Here is an 18,461-nt window from a genome sequence, read left to right as displayed (position 1 = left end):
TTTATTTTCGCGAGCACCATGGTTCACCCTTGTTACCTTCTGGGCTGCAAACGTAGCAACTGTAACATGTCGAGCTGCGACATCACATCCCTCTGCAAGGCAGCAGGCGAGCGGAGTGGCTGCAGCGCATCGGACTGTTGCTATCCGATCGGCACCAGGATTTGCACATTTGCGGCCGTCACTTTACGCCGGAGGATTACTACCACAATAGCATTTCGCTTGTTCGGTATTCGGGTAAGCGCAAACACAAGTGGACTGGGCCTGGCCATTTCACCATGCCGTTTTACGGAATGAGCAGAGGTGCAAACTTGAACGACCTACACGTTGCAGCCACCTGGTGGCACAGAGCTCAACCGAACACAGTAGCTGTAATGAAGTCTATTCTACTTTGCTGCTCGTGTAAATTTTCCTTAGAAGCGTAATCTTGAACACATAGTTTTTGCAAATGTTTCAAATGTTTTACACTTGGTTAGAGCAATATTAGCTCTTTGTTTGGCTGGCTGGGCTCTGCACCACCAGGTGGCTGGACCATGCAGACTGATCGGGCCACTCACATACGTCTACACTAAAGCTCCTTCGCCAGCTTGAGTTTATGCCTCCGTCGAAATGCCCGTCTTGCCTGTGGTTACCGGAATACCGGACACGCTCGGCGCTGCGACCGCACAAGGCTTCGCTGCTCGTCGCTTGGGGTTGACTGCCAAGCTGCTGGCGTTGAGGTTGGAAAGGCCTTGACGTTTGGTCCTCGACAACCAGAAATAAACAACACGACGTGCCATCATGACGCAGAGCCAGTGAAGGCACAGCTTAGCCCCAATCACTAGGCGAACGAGTTGAGGAGAAAATGCACGGCTATGGAGGAGGGTAATTGGTAATCATCTGTAGGTTTCTTAATATTTCTTAATTGTAGTGTGAATGATTAACTGTATCTGTGCCCTAGGTGTCTACAAAATTTGTCCGAACCGTTTCAGGGGCCCTTTAAGGAATAGTACAAACATAGTTTTATAGGATTGATTTGAAGGTGATTATCTCTGCACCAAGGATACGCATTATTAAGATCAGTGCTAAGTGTGTCTTGAAGCATGGTAAACGATTTCTGCAATTAAAATATGGTCGTGTCATCAGCATATAACAAACAGTTAAAAATGGTAAGTACATTAGGTAGGCCATTTATAAAGAATAAGAACAACAATGGACCTAGTATAGAGCCTTGGGGAATGCCACAGTTAATTAATTAGTAGAAGAGAACCGACCATTAATATACATTGATTGAGGTCTGTTAGACAAGTAGCTATGAATAAGATTTAAAGGTGGGCCAGTAATACCGAAAGACTCAAGCTTCTGCAGAAGAATAGAACGATCTAGAGTGTCAATGCTTCTGTTAGATCAATGAATATGGTTCCTACAATAAAACCTTTGTCAATAAATTAATCTGTGAAGTTAATGCCAATTCCATTGAATAATCATGCCTAAAACCAAGCAGGAATGAAGAAAGAAGGTTAAATTTATTTAGATAGTGCATTAGACGACTGTAAATAAGTTTTTCAATGGCTTGACTAAAAAGTAGCAAAATGCAAATTGGGCAGTAGTTATTATCGTTGGCACAAGAATCTCTTTTGAACACAGGGACTACTTTTCCATGTTTCAGCAAATCAGGAAATGTACCTGTTCAAAAACTTCTGTTACCATTGGTTTTTACAGATACTGTCAGCCGCAACCAGTTTTGTCCAAGAAGGCTGGATATAATCCAGGTGAGGTCCAGTAACTTTAAGAGAAGAAAGTACTTTTAAAACTTCTGAAGAAACCAGACAAGGGAAAAATGACTGAGGACAACATGGGAGATGGCACTGAACACTAGGTGATAGTGTATTCTGGCAAGCGGCAAAATTATCACTAAAAGCATTTCATACGTCAGTCTCATTAGTGCATGCCACACTGTTGTAAATAATTTTTTTAATGTCTGTGTGAGACTCTGTAAAATTAAGAAATTGTTTGATAAGCTCCCAATTACACCCGGTATTTGTTCCGTTCTGAATTATCCATTGTTCATAATAGTTCCATGTATACTAGAAAGGGCATTGCTATAATTCCTAAATTTAGTTTGTAAAGCTGTTTGAAAGGCTGCAATTTCAGCTTTTTGAAAAGATTATGCTTTCTTTTTTATTATAGAGCGCAGCAACACATTTGGAATCCATGGATGTCTAGGAGATGAGAATCTATGCTTAAGGAACGCATGAGTTGTGCAGCCATTATTAGGCTGTTATTGTTGATAAAGATATCGAATATGCCCTCACAGGACCCAGTTTCCCTAAAAAATGCTGTTCCAATATGTGCCTTGCACTTTCTGAACAAATAAAGTTTCACTGAAATAACTTTTGGTATATTGGCAACATGCGTATGCTTTCAGACACCTAGAAAGAAGAGCAGAGGATAGTGATCAGTAATGAAATAATCTATTACCCCAATGGTATAAACAGAAGGTGACGAGGAAAATGTATGATCTATCAAAGTGCAAGAACCAGAAGTGTCACACCTTGTTGGAATATTGATTAAAGAGAAACCATAGCTAATGTAAGCAATAGATATAATCAAAGCATGATCGACAGTTGAGATTGAGTATGTTTACGTTAATGTCACCACAAATGATGATGTTCTTGTTCTGATGTTTTGAAAATTCTTGTCTGTTTTGCGCTGTTAATTTCCAAAACATGACGCCACCAACTCGCACAAGTTTCTCTTGTAGTGCAGTTCTTGTTTTGATTAGTTAAGATGCTGAGTATTGTCTCTAGCTGTGAAAAAAAGTCAGAATAAGATGATGATGGGGAATGATAAATAGATGCCACGGGACATTCCAGTCGAACTCCAACCAGACAGACTCACACAATAGATCGCGGCATGAAAGATTATAATGACAAGATTACAATATATATATATATATATTGTTATGGAAGCATAAAAGAAGAGAGAGGAAGAAGAAGATCGCAAGACGCTGCCTGCTGCATGTTGTTACTAGTCAGCCATCTTAACTTCATTGACTCTGCTTGTATATACATTGTAGTAAATACAGCCTTATACTCCCAACATCACCATAACATATTGGTGGAGATGCGAGGAATAAGTTTACACGGAGCTATATACTTTTCGTCCATTGATCTTCGATCCGGCTACTGGCAGATATCAGTTGATGAAATGGACCGCGAGAAGACCGCCTTCATCACACCTGATGGTTTATATTAGTTCAAAGTCATGCCCTTTGGACTATGCAATGCTCCTGCGACATTTGAATGTATGATGGACTCTCTTCTGCGAGGCTACAAATGGACCACCTGTCTTTGTTATCTTAACAATGTTATTGTTTTTCCTCCCACGTGCGGCAGCCACCTTACCCGACTCGCTGCCATTCTTGCGGTCTTCCGAAAAGCCGGCCTCCAACTGAACTCCACGAAATGTCAATCCGCGCACCGTCAGATTACCGTGTTGGGACACCTTATTGACCCATCCAGTGTGCAACCAGATCCGGAAAAAGTTTGCGCCGTACGCAGTTTCCCTGTACCACGTCCTGCTTCTGACATGTGCTGCTTCGTCGGCCTACGTTCTTACTTTCGCCTTTTCGTCAAAAACTTCACCGACGTTGCTCAGCCTTTGACAGATCTTAAAAAGAACATCCCATTTTCGTGGGACCCTGAGCAGGATCACGCATTCGCCGCTTTCTTCGGGTTTCTGACCACCTCTCCCATAATTGCCCACTTTGATTCATCTACACCGACCAAAGTCCACACTGACGCAAGCATCGTCACTGGCATCGGCACTGTTCTTGCCCAACAACAGAATGGTACCGAGTGCGTGATAGCTATCGCCAGCCGCCTGCTGTCACCTGCAGAGAGAAATTACTCCATCACTGAGCGGGAGTGCTTGGCTTTAGTTTGGGCTGTCGCCAAGTTCCAGCCATATTTGTAAGGCCACACGTTTTCAGACATCACAGACCACCACACACTCAGCTGGCTGTCTTTCCTCCAGGACCCGACAGGCCGGCTTCGTCACTGCACTTTGCAGCTCCAAGAATTTTAATTTATTGTCAGCTATAAGTCTGGACGTCTGCACAAGGATTCTGACTGCCTCTCTCATCACCCCGAGGATCCTCCCGATCCTGCTGCGCATGATCCGGTGACCCGTGTGATGGCTTTGACTCACATGACCGACATGCGTGCTGAACAACAACACGACGCATCCTTACAGTCCATCATCACCGGAGTCCAATCTGGCAGCACCGATCGCACATGCCGCATGTTCGTTCTGCACGACAACATCCTCTACAGCTGCAAAATCAACCCTGACGGCCCTGAGTTGCTCCTTGTCCTCCCTCGTCATGTGCGATCCATAGTTTTCGAACAACTACACAATGCACCGACAGCGGGACACCTTGTAGTTTTGTGTACATACGACCGCATACGACGCCGGTTCTTCCGGCCGGGTCTCTATCACTCTGTGCGTCGTTATGTTGCAACTTCCGAATTGTGCCGGAAGAAACTTCCCTTGCCACCTGTCGGATGACTCCATCCAATTGAAGTTCCCTATGAACCATTCTTACCTGCTTGGCCCTTTTCCGACGACGATTAGAGGGAATAAGTTGATCGCCGTCGCTACTGATTATGTGACACTCTACGCAATAACAAAGGAGTTCCCGACGAGTTGCGCAACAGACGTCGCCGATTTTCTCCTCCGCGAGGTCATTCTCCACCACGGTGCACCTCAACAGCTACTTGACCACGGCCGCTCGTTCTTGTCTCGAGTTGTGGACGACCTCCTCCGCTCTTGTGCAACTGAGCACAAGCTGTCCACCGCCCACCACCCACAAACGAACAGTCTTACGGAATGTCTCAACCGAACAATCACAGAGATGCTGTCGATGTAAGTCTCCAACGATCACCGCGACTGGGACGGCACGCTGGCCTACGGGACATTCACATATAACTCGTCCCGACATGACAATGCAGGATATTCACTCTTTTATCTTTTGTATGGTCGCGACGCCACCAAGCCCTGAAAGAAGAAAGAGGAAGAAGATCACGAGATGCTGGCTGCTGCGTGTTATTGGTGGTCAGCCATCTTAACTACTCTGACTCATCTTGTATATATATTGTAAATACAGTCTTTCTATACTTCCAACATCCCCCTAACAATATTCTGACTTGATAGAAGAAATCTATGTTGCCTACGCAGTACACGCACTATGCTTAACTCCCTATGTGTTAAAATAAAGGTCGACAGAGTTCAAATTTGCTCATATTGCAAAACACTGCTGCCTATATTGACGACATAAAATGTACGACATTAAAATGAAGCAGAATAAAGAAATAAAAATAACATATACCATGTGACAATACTGTCACATTGTAGTGATGATGAAAAACACAGTAGCAGTACTGTGAATCAAGAATCTAACTCTTTATTGGGCAGAAATGTGTCCAGAAAACAGGTTACGCTCAAAGCATGACGACAGTGGCGAGCCCAGTCGGATGAGTGGGTCAAGTTCATCAGCTTTTATACATGACTCATCGAAGGTCCCAGCGTAACCGCTGGTGCTCACATGTCTTCCAGAAAGTACTGCACAATTCGCATTGTGCATACAATCAGATTACACAAGGTTCCGTGACAACAAATAGAACCATCGATTACAATAAAGCAACTTTCGATACATGCAGGTGCGTCTTGTGCTGAGCGATAATATTTAATATGTGTTAGCCAGTGAAAAGTTGCCATCAGAGTGATAAGAGATAAGTGATAAGAGAGATAAGTGAGTATACATGTCAATATGATTGCACATAAGTGATACCCTTCATCATCACCAATGTCTATTTAATAGACCTGAAACTGTTCTAGTACCAGGGTATTATGGCATTCGTGAAAGCCAATAAACCATTGTATTTAAATTTGCATTCGTATCAAGTTTACTAGCTTGAGCTTCACTATTGTACCTTGCAATGATTATTTGAGAGACAAAAGTGAGATGAAGTGGTTAGCGGTGTGAACGGGAGTGTTCACCCATGCCTTCGCTATACATTGCCGCACAACTATTTGGAAAGCGTAGTACGGTCGCTCATATCACACTTAAAGAACGAGCATGGTGAGCAAAGGAAGAACTTTTTTAACACACTTTTTTTTTTAGCAGCAACTCCACCGGACGAGCTGATGCGGTGAAATCTGTTCCTTGTAAATAATATTCAACTACTGTTTCTGCCCCCTCCTTTCCAAAGATTAGACAGGCGTTATGCCCCTCTCGGTGGCAATTTCCAACCTGCTGTGTCATGAGGGTTTCCCTCTCTGTCCACTGAATGTGTGTTTTCAGATCGAATAATAGTCTGTATGAACATGCACGGCTGTATCTTTACAATAGCCAAGAAATTAACAATGCTTCATTTAGGTCTAAGGCTAATGGGTAGGCAGGACCAGGCCGGGTCTGGCCAAGCTCGTATCCTTCGGGTCAAGTTTGAAATTGCCGGGCTGTGCGCTTTCAGGCTTGGGCCTGAAAAAATGGCCCATTCAGTGCTTTAATTGTGTACGACCTTTGTGAGAAACGTTACAGGGCAATTTCTTTTTATTTCTGGGTTTGCAGTACTAAAAAGTAAGAAATGTTTTTATGTTACCTGGTATGTGTTCTTACTTGACATGACCTTGGCCATGTCTCCATGCCAACTCATTGGGTGGCAGGGCTGTGCTTAGCAACGCATTGTTCAGGTTGTCGCATTAGTTAAGGTGACACAATGGATGCTGATTACAAGAAAAGAGTGAATATTGTCACGAGAGGAAAAGCCAGCCAGTCAGTTCTAAGCAAACAGCCGTTTACAGTTCGTGTTTGCAGCAGCTACCACGCACACTTCTTCTTCCTCGACCTCTAGCGTAACTAGTGCGTGCCATTACCCCTCCCTCCAAAAAAAAAAAGAAGAAATAAATAAATAAAGTTGGGGAGATGTTAAATGCCACAAGGAAAAATAAAAGAAATGAGAAAGACAACGGACGAGACGACAGGGGCCGCATCACAAAGTTTGTGGATGAGAGTCAGCGCGAAAGGTAAGGCTTCATCCTGGTAACATGAACAATGTCAGAGGAACGTGGTCTACGGGAGTGGTGCGAAGTGTCGGCTGGAATAACTTCGTAGTTGACAGGACTTAGACGACGCAAAACTAGGTAGGGTCCAAAGTATCGGCGCAATAATTTTTCTGACCGGCCTCGTTGACGTATAGGGGTCCAAACCCATACAAGATCTCCCGGGTTGTATGTGACGTCTCGATGGCATATGTTGTATCGACGAGCATCTTGACTTTGTCGGGATAGAATTCGTTGCCACGCAAGGTGCCGCGCCGCTTCGGCACGCTGAACAAAGGCGTCTGTATAGGTTGTGGTAGGTTGAGACGAAGTTGGTAGGAGCATCACGTCGAGCATAGTGGTGACGTCGCGTCCGTAGACCAGACGAAAAGGAGGAAACCCGGTGGTTTCTTGTAAGGCAGTGTTGTACGCGAATGTCACATACGGGAGCAGTTCGTCCCAATTTTTATGATCCGTGGCAACATACATGGAAAGCATATCCGCAATCGTTTTGTTGAGACGCTCTGTTAAACCGTTAGTCTGCGGGTGATACGCAGTTGCCGTACGGTGCGTTGTTCCGCTCAGCTGCAGAATGTCTCGGACCAACTGGGCAGTGAAGGCCGTACCACGGTCTGTGATGACGACAGCGGGAGCACCATGTCGAAGGACGATATTTTTGATAAAGAAGTTAGCAACATCTGAAGCAGTAGCTCGCTGAACGGCTTGTGTTTCGCAGTATCGAGTGAGGTAATCGGTGGCGACGACGATCCAGCGGTTATCAGCCGAAGACTTGGGAAATGGGCCAAGTAAATCCATCCCGACTTGTTCAAAAGGTGAGCAAGGAGGTCGGACAGGCTGAAGCAGACCGGCTGGTTTTAGTGGTGGAACTTTGCGGCGCTGGCAATCTCGACAACTTCTGACGTACTGCTTCACGGTTTTTGTGAGTTTTCGCCAATAGTACTTCTGCTTGATCCTCGCGAGAGTACGCGTGAAACCGAGATGCCCGGACGTTGGTTCGTCATGGCATGCACGTAGAACGTCGTCGCGGAGAGTAGCGGGAACAACGAGCAGGAAAACGGCTGCCGTAGGGTGAAAGTTCCGCTTGTATAGGATGTCGCCACGTAGGCAGAAAGAGGACAAGTGGCGCGCGAACAGCCGTGGGGGTTGTGGGCGGCGTCCTTCAAGGTATTCAATCAAGGGCTGGAGCTCGGAATCTTCGCGTTGCTGTTGAGCAAGGTTGAAAGACGGAAGAGTGCAAAGAAAACCAGAATCGTCGTCAGTATCTAGTGGTGCGGGTTCGACGGGGGCGCGAGAGAGACAGTCGGCGTCAGTGTGTTTCTGGCCAGACTTATAGACGATGGTCACATCAAATTCCTGTAACCGAAGGCTCCATCTTGCGAGACGGCCTGAAGGATCTTTGAGATTCGCCAGCCAGCAGAGAGAGTGGTGGTCGCTGACGACACGGAAGGGGCGTCCGTACAGGTATGGGCGGAACTTCTGGATAGCCCATATGACTGCCAGACATTCTTTTTCAGTTGCTGAGTAGTTTTTTTCAGCAGCGGACAAGGTTCGGCTGGCATACGCAATAACGCGCTCAACACCAGCTTGAAACTGAACGAGTGTCGCTCCGATACCAACGTTACTAGCATCAGTATGCACTTCTGTGTCAGCCTCGGTGTCAAAGTGACCAAGGATCGGTGGTGTCTGTAGACGTCGCTGAAGGTCGTGGAAGGCGTCGGATTGTGCTGGGCCCCAAACAAATGTGACGTCGTTCTTGATGAGTCGTTGCAAAGGTTCGGCAATTTCACAAAAATTGGGTACAGAACGGTGGTAATATGCGCAAAGCCCTAAAAATCGGCGGACATCGTGTTTTGTCTTCGGTATCGGGAACAGAGCAACTGCCAGGGCTTTGTCAGGGTCAGGGCGCACACCGGTGCTGCTGACAATATGACCTAGAAATTTGAGCTTCTCGTAGCCAAAGTGACATTTTTCGGGCTTCAGGGAGAGGCCGGCGGTGCGGATAGCTTGAAGAACCGCCTCAAGCCGCTGGATGTGTTGTTCAAACGTGGTGGAAAAAACAACTACATCGTCTAAGTAGACTAAACACGAGTTCCACTTGAGGTCAGATAAAACTGTGTCCATCATGCGTTGAAATGTGGCCGGAGCGGAACACAATCCAAAAGGGAGGACCTTAAATTGATAGAGACCGTCGGGTGTTATAAACGCCGTTATTTCCTGGTCCCGTTCGTCAACTTCAATTTGCCAGTACCCACTACGTAGATCCATTGAAGAAAAGTAACGGGCATGTCGCAGGCGATCCAAGGAGTCGTCAATTCGAGGAAGTGGGTAAACGTCTTTTTTCGTGACCTTGTTCAGTTTGCGATAATCGACACAGAATCTTAGTGAACCGTCTTTCTTTTTAACTAATACAGCAGGTGAAGCCCAAGGACTTGTCGATGGTTGAATGACATCATCGTCGAGCATTTGTTTCACTTGATGACGAATAGCATCCTGTTCTCTTTGCGACACGCGATAAGCGTGTTGGCGAACAGGTTGGACGGTCGGTTCAGTGATGATTCTGTGTTTGATTAAAGAAGTCTGTTTGACCTTCGACGTGGTGGCGAAACAGTCGCTAAATGACGATAGCAGAGTAAGGAGCCTCTCCTTCTCGTCTTGGTCGAGCTGTGGGTTGACGTTGATGTGACTGGTCAAGTCCACATCGCTGGGTTCCGAAATCGAGATTGTCGTTACCGAAGCACAGGCGTTGGACTCGGCCACCGTTTCAAAGTAGGCCATGGTGGTATGCCTCGCAAAGTGTTTGTATTCGCCACTGAAGTTCGTAACTAGAATCGTGGTTTGCCTATGTTGGAGCTCTACGAGACCTCGTGCGACGCCGACTTCGCGATCCAGCAATATGGTAAGGTTACCTTCGGCGATGCCTATTCCTAGTTGTTCTTGAGGGCATTCAACGAGGACGAAGATGCTACTTCGAGGCGGTAACGTCACGCAGTCATCGACCACGCGTAAAGCCGCGCGGTGATGTTCATCTGCCACATTCGAATCCGAAGAAACATAGTTAGAAAAAGTCACGAACAAGTCACGAAGGTTGATGATCGCCCCATATTCCTGGAGAAAATCCATGCCCAGTATAACTAGCCGAGAACACTTGGGCAGCACAAGGAAAGACGCTACGAAAGTCGAAGTAGAAATTGCAAGTCTGGCGGTGCATCGTCCAATGGGCGACACGAGGTGTCCTCCGGCCGTAATCAGATGTGGGCCGTCCCACGCTGTCAGCACCTTGCGTAGCCGAGTCGCCAGTGAGGCACTCATAACCGAGTAGTCAGCTCCCGTATCTACAAGTGCAGTTACTGGATAACCGTCGATTGAAGCAGTAATAGCAGCAGAAGTTTTTTTTGCAGTTGCGAATGAAGGCGTCAGTGGTACGTCGCGAGGGGATGGCGTCGGCGGAGGATATTTGACGGTTCGCATGACAGCGGCCTCACCTCCGGAGGTCGCCGTTTTCAGTTTCCCCGGCGCGGGCTTCCACCGTTGACTCCAGCGGAATCAAAGGCGGGTCGAGCACGGTTCGGTGACGCGTACCGACGAGGTGAAGGCGACCGTGACTGTCTTCGCTGTTGGGCAGGAGGAAGCCGGTTACTTTCTAAGTATTTCTCGATTTCGTGCGGGTGTTCGCCATAGCGCGGGCAACGGGCGTCCGGATGGTATCCCCGCAGACCAATCCGTCGGTACTGGCAATCGCGATACATGTGACCAGCCTCCCCGCAGTGATAGCACAACGGACTGTTGTCGGGGGCGCGCCATACTGTAGATTTGCGCGGACCAGGATGAAAGGGTGCTGGCGGATTCGTGCGGTGGATTGGACTTTGGGAGCGTCGAGAAATCCCAGCAGGCGGCTGCGAAAAACGGCCCGTCGACGGCGCGCAAGCCCGAAGGGCATCCGCGTACGAGAACGTGGGAGGTTCGGGTCGTGTTGGTGGCGAGGGATGAACCACTTTGCCGATTTCTTCTCGAATGACATCCGTAAGAACCGCGGCACTAGGAGGTGTCGAAGCCGATGCATAGGACTTTTGCAGTTCTTCTCGAACAATTTGTCGTATTAGCTCGGTAAGTGACTCCCTGTCATCATTTGCAGGTACGAGAGAGCATGCAGCAGTCATGGTGGTCTGGCGTTCATACTGCGAGAGCCGCTGCCGAAGCATACGTTCCATGACTGTTGCCTCACGAACGAACTGAGAGACTGTTGCAGGAGGATTACGCACGAGGCCCGCGAAAAGCTGTTCCTTTACGCCTCGCATTAACAGACGCACCTTCTTGTCTTCTGGCATTAGTGGGTCCACCCGACGGAACAATCGCGTCATGTCTTCGACGAACATGGCGACGGTTTCGTTTGGCATTTGGAACCTCGAAGACAGTGCCTGTTCGGCTCTTTCTTTCCTTTCGGGAGTGCAGAAGGCTTCGCATAGCAGTCGGTAAAACTCCTGCCAGCTGGTAAATGAGGCTTCGTGGTTCTCGTACCATACTCTCGCAGCGTCTAAAAGGGAAAAGTAGACGTTCTTCAACTTACGGCGATCGTCCCAGTCGTTAAAGGCGGCGACCTGGTCGAAATGGTCCAACCAGTCTTCAACGTCCTCAAAGGCGTCGCCATGGAACGGGTTAGGCGTGCGAGGCGCGTTGAGAATGCATGGTACGGGAGCATTTGGGATCACCTCGGTTTGGCTTGCGGTAGTTGTTGACATCTTCCTCACGGAGCTTGCCAGGGGACTGTATTGCGGTGGAAGACCTTGGAGGCGACGGCTGCTTCGATAGATTTCTGCCGTCCCCGAGGTACTGGCGTCGGTAGCTTCTGGTTCAGGACCCGTAGGCATACGATGGATGCGTACCCAGCACCTCCACCAGTTTGTCACGAGAGGAAAAGCCAGCCAGTCAGTTCTAAGCGAACAGCCGTTTACAGTTCGTGTTTGCAGCAGCTACCACGCACACTTCTTCTTCCTCGACCTCTAGCGTAACTAGTGCATGCCAATATTAAGTACTACATTAAGCTCGGGAGAACCCCAAGCGAAACGTGGAACATCATTAAACAAGCATATGCAAGCGAGGCATTTTCAAGAAGTTGTGTTTTTGAGTGGCACGAAATGTTTCTTGAAGACAGAGATTCAGTGCAAGACAATCCCGGAGCTGACTGCCCATCTACAGCACATACCAATGCAAACACGGAGTGTGTAAGGCAGTTATTGTAAGATTATCGTCGTGTAACTGTATATCAGAAGAATTGAATTTGAATTGTGATTGTGTCATAAGATTTTATGCGAAGATTTAGGGAAATGGAAACTTAATGCGAAAATTGTCCCTCACTCACTAACAGATGTAGAGAAAGAGGACAGACGATGAATTTGTGCTGAACATAGAGCCAGACGTGATCCAACTTTTGTGTCAAAGATTATTGCAGGGGATGAAAGTTCGTGCTACCAGTATGATCCTAACACGAAGCATCAAAGTGCTGAATGGCGGAGTCAGGGATCACCAGTCTCGAAAAAAGGCAAACGACAACCTTCGAGAACAAAGACAATGTTGATTGCATTCTTGGACAGTAAAGGATTGGATCACCATCAGTATGTTCCTCCAGGTCAAACAGTGAACCGAACTCTTTACATCGAAGTCTTGAAACGTTTGCTAGAAGCAATTCGACGTCGCCGCCCTGATTTGTGGCATTCTCAGGACTGGTTCTTACTGCATGTAATGCAAGACCCCATACTGCTTAATCTGTTAATGAGTATATGGCCAGGCATTCTGTTATTGTCATCCCACATCCACCATATTCACCCAACCTCTCACTGTGTGATTTCTTTCTTATTTCCACAAGTGAAAAAGCGACTGAAAGGAAAGGTTCATCAAGATGTTGCGGAAATCCAACGGTCTGTGACAAATTAGCTTACAAGCATAGCAGTTACAGATTTCCTTGCTTGCTTCGAAGACCTCAAGAAATGTTGGCAATACTGTACAGACAGCTGAGGATAGCAGCTAGGATCATCACTTGGCAAGTGCAATTTTCTACTTTTTACTACATTTGTCGTGGAACTTTTCTGACAAAGGTTGTTATAACTTTCACATTCATAATGCACTGATTTCAAATCTTTCTTATCGTATTTTAGCGACTCGTTGCGACGCTATGGGGACACAAAAGGGTCATTTTTTCTAGAAGTGGTTACACGATACTCCGATACGTCAAACCCGTGTGAAGTCAACTAAAACCTTGTCCTCAAAAATAATAAAGCTAGTATATATATTTTCCGGCAAAGTGACTCCTGTCTCCGCCGCGATAAGCCTTCTTGCTTCGTGCTTTCACGCCTATTAACTATGCTTGGGAATTTCACTGAGCCAAGGTGACAAAGGTGAAATGAGGCTACGCTAACTGTATTGTGTGAAATCATATCGCAATTAATGAACAAATAAATGCGAAAGGCAGCTACACCTAGCGGAGCAACCTTTATAAAGCTAATTATGCTTACGATTTATGAGCGGAACCGCACAAAAATTAATTCTGGGGTCTTACGTGCCAAAACCACGACCTGATTATGAGACATGCCATAGGAGGGGGGGGGGGGGGGGGGGGGGGGCTCCAGATTAATTTGGAACACCTGGGAACACCGTTAGAGAATATGCACAAAAACCTAAGCACACTGGTCTTACTGCATTTCGCCCCCCATCGTAAGTGCGGAATAGAAGGTGTGCTACAGTTCAATATCGGCGACGGGCACGATTTCGGTAGCAGTCAAACACTTTGCCTTCAAGAGATAGCGAGTACTGCCGCCCAGAGTTTGGCAAATACCTCGAAATACTGGCTACTGTATAACTGAAACATGGGAAGCACGAGCAAAGAGCGTTGCAAATGGGAAGGTACATGATTTATTTTCAACAGAGACGTACCCAAAGGAAACGGGCACTTGCCTGTATCTGGTGCCGAGGTACGCGAACCTTAGAAGATACCTCGGCGAAGCCATCCCAACACCGATAGTTCTTGCAAGGTGATCGAAGAAGGCAATTTCCGCTAGCAATAACTGTATTTCACACAATCTGGAGAGAAGGGCCTCATCGGACACAAGAACTGCTGGGCAAACGACAAAACATTTACAGCAGACGCGCTTTTCCTTTCCAACATTCGTGCGGGCATTCTACATAGTGGATTGAATTCGTTTCAAACTCGACCTGGCCGAAAGTGTAACAATGTTGCCAAAGTTTTTATTATTTTGCACATAGTTTCGTTAACATAAAACATAATAGTATAATGAGAATAAAATTATTTAGCCTGCTTAACATTACTATCTAAATAAAGTGTTGAAAATTGTTTTGGAAAAGCTTCTTGCATGCAACTATAAACAAATAGCCGCTCTTTTATATTGGGCCACGACCAAGTTCATTTACGAGCCGACCGGCCAGCAGCCAGCCACTTCGGGGTGTCTGTTGGTCATGAGCGACCGGAAGGTTGTGGAGGCCTTGTGGCTGTTTGCGCTACGTGGCGTACGAGCTGAATAATTTTCGCGATCGACCGTGCCTAGGTATTTCGCAGCTGGCAGCCTCTGCAGGCCGACGCATCATTCCAAACTCAGGTGGGTTCGCTTCTCCTATGAGCGGCCGGCGACATGAACAAGCGGCGGCACGGAGCCGTCGTTGAGGTAACCAGCATCGGTCGCTTCGCCCGGCAATGAATGGCAGTCGCGCAGTGTTGGAAGCCGCAGGTGTCCACCTGTGGGCTTATCTCTCTGTGCGCAGTCGGGCTCCTCCGGGCGCCCCCCAGCTGCCAGACATGATGGAAGGTGGCGACGCGGTCCAGCCGTCCTCCTTGGCCGTGTTCTTCAGGCGCGCCGGTCAGGTGGGTGGCCGCGCCTACCTCCCTCAATTGAAACGCCCTCCTGCACTCTAGAAGTAGTGTGTACCTCAGCGGAGGCTGTCGGCGTTACCACACCTTGCGTCATTCGGTACAAGTGTTGAGAGAAATGTCCCGAAAGCCGAGCTCGGGACATGTCGTTGCACATCACGCGATCGCCACAGATGCCAAGTGTAGCGACGAAGGCCGCCTGTAATTACTCTTACACAACGGGCCAACCGTGCAGCTTTCTCCGCAGTATCTGCTGTACTTCTTCAAATGCATGCTAAATCACTGTATACGTTACTGGGACCACTACCGTAACCAGAGTCGCAGCATCTCGCAATTGGGAAAGTTCTCAAGATTGCCGTGCTCCTGAATTCGCGCCAACAGCTTTGTAATTTATTCAGGTTGAATTAATTACCCAGTAGAGTTGCACGCACAAACCAAGGGGGCAGCAGTGTGCTTTGTAGTGCGTCCTGTATCTTCTTAATTATTCCAACACTGCATGACTGTTAAGCCCAAACCCATGAGAGTGATATTGGGCGCGACGGTGACGAGCGATAGCTTTTAGCGACGAAATGAGCCGTCGCGCGAATAGATCACTCGTTCTTGTCGCTCGATCTCCCAGAAGCGCTATGAGCAACTAGCCAATAGCACGAAGCCGGAACTGGATGTACATCAGTCAAGTACTACCGATCGTCACACGGAACAAGCAAACTGCTAAATTTTGATACGTGCAAGGATAAGAACCTACTGCAAGACCTTCAGAAATATTTTAAACTGTTCCTTACAGTAAAACACATTAACTTAAATTAATAAAGCACACGTCATGTCAGTTTCAGCATGTATACCCTCATACCAGCAACACTGGGGAGATGTCGTTGAAAGTCGTCGGTCGCATGGGGTACGACTTGTAGGGGACGAGCGAACACGACATCCATGTACACTGCATCGCTTGTCACTGCCGCATGCAACATTGCTTGCATGGGGCTTATGCTTTAAGCTAAACAGCTGGATCACTTGCAATATTTTGCACGGAAATGGCATTTTCATCTAAAATAAATTACAAATGCATGTCAGAGACCGACAAAAAGCATATCAACACCAGGCAAAAAATTTTAAATTTGTTTGGTGGTTATCTATTATTGCAGGCCTCTACGTGTTGTTTCTCTAAAAACAGTTTGTACACCCTTTGGCAAGTACCGTGCAATGGAATGGCAAAGGATAGGCCAGGTTTGGGCATTGTAAACAGATGTAGCTTGAGTTTAATACTATCTGCTAAGTATTATGCCAATGTACACTGCAAAAGCAGCTGAAAATTCAAACAAAAGCCCATACACCCTTTATCTCTTAGTGAAGAAAAAAGGGTCGGGACGTGCGGGTCGATAGTGGAGGAGCATTGCTTGGCGACCCTTCTCTCACTAAATGTTTCCTTGCACTCTCTGGACCATAATCTTCTAGTGTACAACCACAATTTCAATTGATGCTTGGTGAAAAGGGCAATACTGATGAGTTACCCAATGGGTAGTTTCTGATACGTCATTTGAGATTGGAAGAGCAGATGATCTACCAAGGTGACATTGTCAATGCCATTTGACATTGCGTAGACCAATATCTGCACATGAACTGGTACTGAAGTGTATTTTGCCTAAGCCATTCTGAATATTGCAGCTGTGCTCACTGTTTTCTGTGTTAAAGCATAGTTTCTTGCTTCACTGCTGGAGTGCAAAAGGCGACATTAAGAGAAAGCATTTCTTCTTTTTCATCTGTTTAAATAGGAGCCCCCAATCTAAAGCTTCTGCTTAAGCTGTATAAGTAGATCATGCTTGTGCAGCAGTCAGGTCTTGCCGTCAAAGAAGACTCGATAATCCAGAAGCAACACAACAAAAGACTTGGAGGTGCTAAAGGTTCCATGCCAGCTTGCCATTATGCTGTGCATTCAAAGAGTTGCTGCTTGAGTGTAATTAATTACCAGTAAAAATGGGCCACTTTGCATTCTGAACAAACTAAAGTCTCGAACGGTCAAGTTTTGAGGATAGGTATTACTTATGGCAAAACGGCTTAAGTTCAGTAAATGATATCACGTGGGCCTAGTGATGCAAAACTCATAGTGGGGGGGGGGGGGGGGGAGGAGCCCAGCCTTTCCTTCTTCCAGTCAACCACCAAATTAACAAAAATAGGCTTTTGGTGTGCATACCCAAATGAAACCGATTGTTTTTCGTGCTCTCATGGTGCAGAGCTACCAGCGGATGCTGGACGTGTGGACACCGTACACATTGGCACGGTGGCTGGGGCAGTGCTGCTGCTGGTGGCGTTTCTGGGGCGCATCTTGTACCTGCAGGGCTGGTACATCATCACCTATGCGCTGGGCATCTACCACCTCAACCTCTTCATTGCCTTTCTTACGCCCAAGGTGGATCCGGCCCTGGGCACCGACGACTACGGTGCGTGGGAGTATCTGTTTACCCATGCAGACTGCAGCGGTGATCACCAAATGTTGGCACCAAACGTATTTGGAAACAATGCTCATAGTGGCTAGATGCTAAGAAGGCCTTGTTAATGCACAACTCACACCCAGCAACTAGGCTCACTCTTCTTCGTTGCTCCCTCCTAAGTCTTTATTTCAATGCCACGCTAATATGTACCCACTAACGTCTTGTCTGCACAAGGTCTAACATTCCTGATTGCATGTTTCGTGCGCCACACAGAGAGGCCAATTCAAGCTCTTCATTAAGTGTAGCGACAAAGCAGTGCTCCAAAAGTGCACCTGCCTTTTTACTGAGGCTGTCAAACGGCTAATTGGTTGCGGCATTGGCAATTCATGTTGTCAGCACACATTCTGGCAGTACGCAAAGATACCAGGAATGCTGGTGTCTGTATCTTAAGGTCCTGTTTAATTAGTAACATGAATCACGAAACTGGCATTTTGTTTCTATCTTCCTTCTGCTAAAGAGCATGCTCAAGTCAGTGCAGTGACACCACGTTTGTTTGCGTGGCCAATAGATGTGCTACATGAGATGAATCTCCCTGTCCTCTCACATTTTTTTTCTTCCACACCCTTAACAACAGTGCACCTTGCAAACACCAAATATCTAGTATAAAGCAGTGACATTTGTTTTAAGATGCAGAGTATTGGTGATGAGGTATTGTTGGGAATACTGGGGCATAAAATTTGCTTACTGTACATGCATACCGAAGGCTTTAGATGTTTACGGGCCTTTTGGTCTTCAAAGAGGTCAAAAAACCAAGCATACCAAGTTGCACCATAAATGTTAGTCTTTTTCTCCTGTACAACATCCTCCTATCTGTGTGCCGAATTTTATGGCAGTCATGCAGTTTATAAGGGCAGCTGGTCCCATAAATATGAAAAGCTCAAATTACTACTACTCATGGTCACCGAAAATACCTCATTCTTACAGATGCACTTAGCAAAGCTGGTGAGAAATTCTTAAAATATAACAGTGCTGATATTGTAACTGCATTGAAATTGTGGCAT

The 18,461-nt window shown here is 46.7% G+C and overlaps 2 protein-coding genes across 8 annotated transcripts in view; one reads left to right on the top strand and one right to left on the bottom strand.

The window, feature by feature from the left end:
* The window catches only part of LOC142576634 (tRNA pseudouridine synthase-like 1), an 87,356-nt gene extending 73,069 nt beyond the window's left edge, over positions 1-14,287 (bottom strand). For 3 of the 4 annotated variants that reach the window (XM_075686844.1, XM_075686846.1, XM_075686847.1), the window contains exon 1: positions 14,026-14,287. In XM_075686844.1, the coding sequence (XP_075542959.1) occupies positions 14,026-14,099 (74 nt within the window). In that variant the 5' untranslated portion in view covers positions 14,100-14,287. The remainder of the gene's footprint in view (positions 1-14,025) is intronic. The other variant, XM_075686845.1, reaches the window with a different exon arrangement.
* A 238-nt stretch (positions 14,288-14,525) lies between these two features.
* LOC142576632 (protein RER1) overlaps positions 14,526-18,461 on the top strand; it is a 57,585-nt gene continuing 53,649 nt past the window's right edge. For all 4 annotated transcript variants that reach the window (XM_075686840.1, XM_075686839.1, XM_075686842.1 and 1 more), the window contains exons 1-3: positions 14,526-14,771; positions 14,869-14,968; positions 17,203-17,409. In XM_075686840.1, coding sequence (XP_075542955.1) covers positions 14,739-14,771; positions 14,869-14,968; positions 17,203-17,409 — 340 coding nt within the window. In that variant the 5' untranslated portion in view covers positions 14,526-14,738. The remainder of the gene's footprint in view (positions 14,772-14,868; positions 14,969-17,202; positions 17,410-18,461) is intronic.

Source organism: Dermacentor variabilis, chromosome 3 (genome assembly GCF_050947875.1).
Source record: "Dermacentor variabilis isolate Ectoservices chromosome 3, ASM5094787v1, whole genome shotgun sequence".
NCBI classification, from domain to species: domain Eukaryota; kingdom Metazoa; phylum Arthropoda; class Arachnida; order Ixodida; family Ixodidae; genus Dermacentor; species Dermacentor variabilis.
The sequence above is the reverse complement of the archived record's forward strand: the minus strand, read 5'-3'. Positions and strand labels throughout refer to the sequence as shown.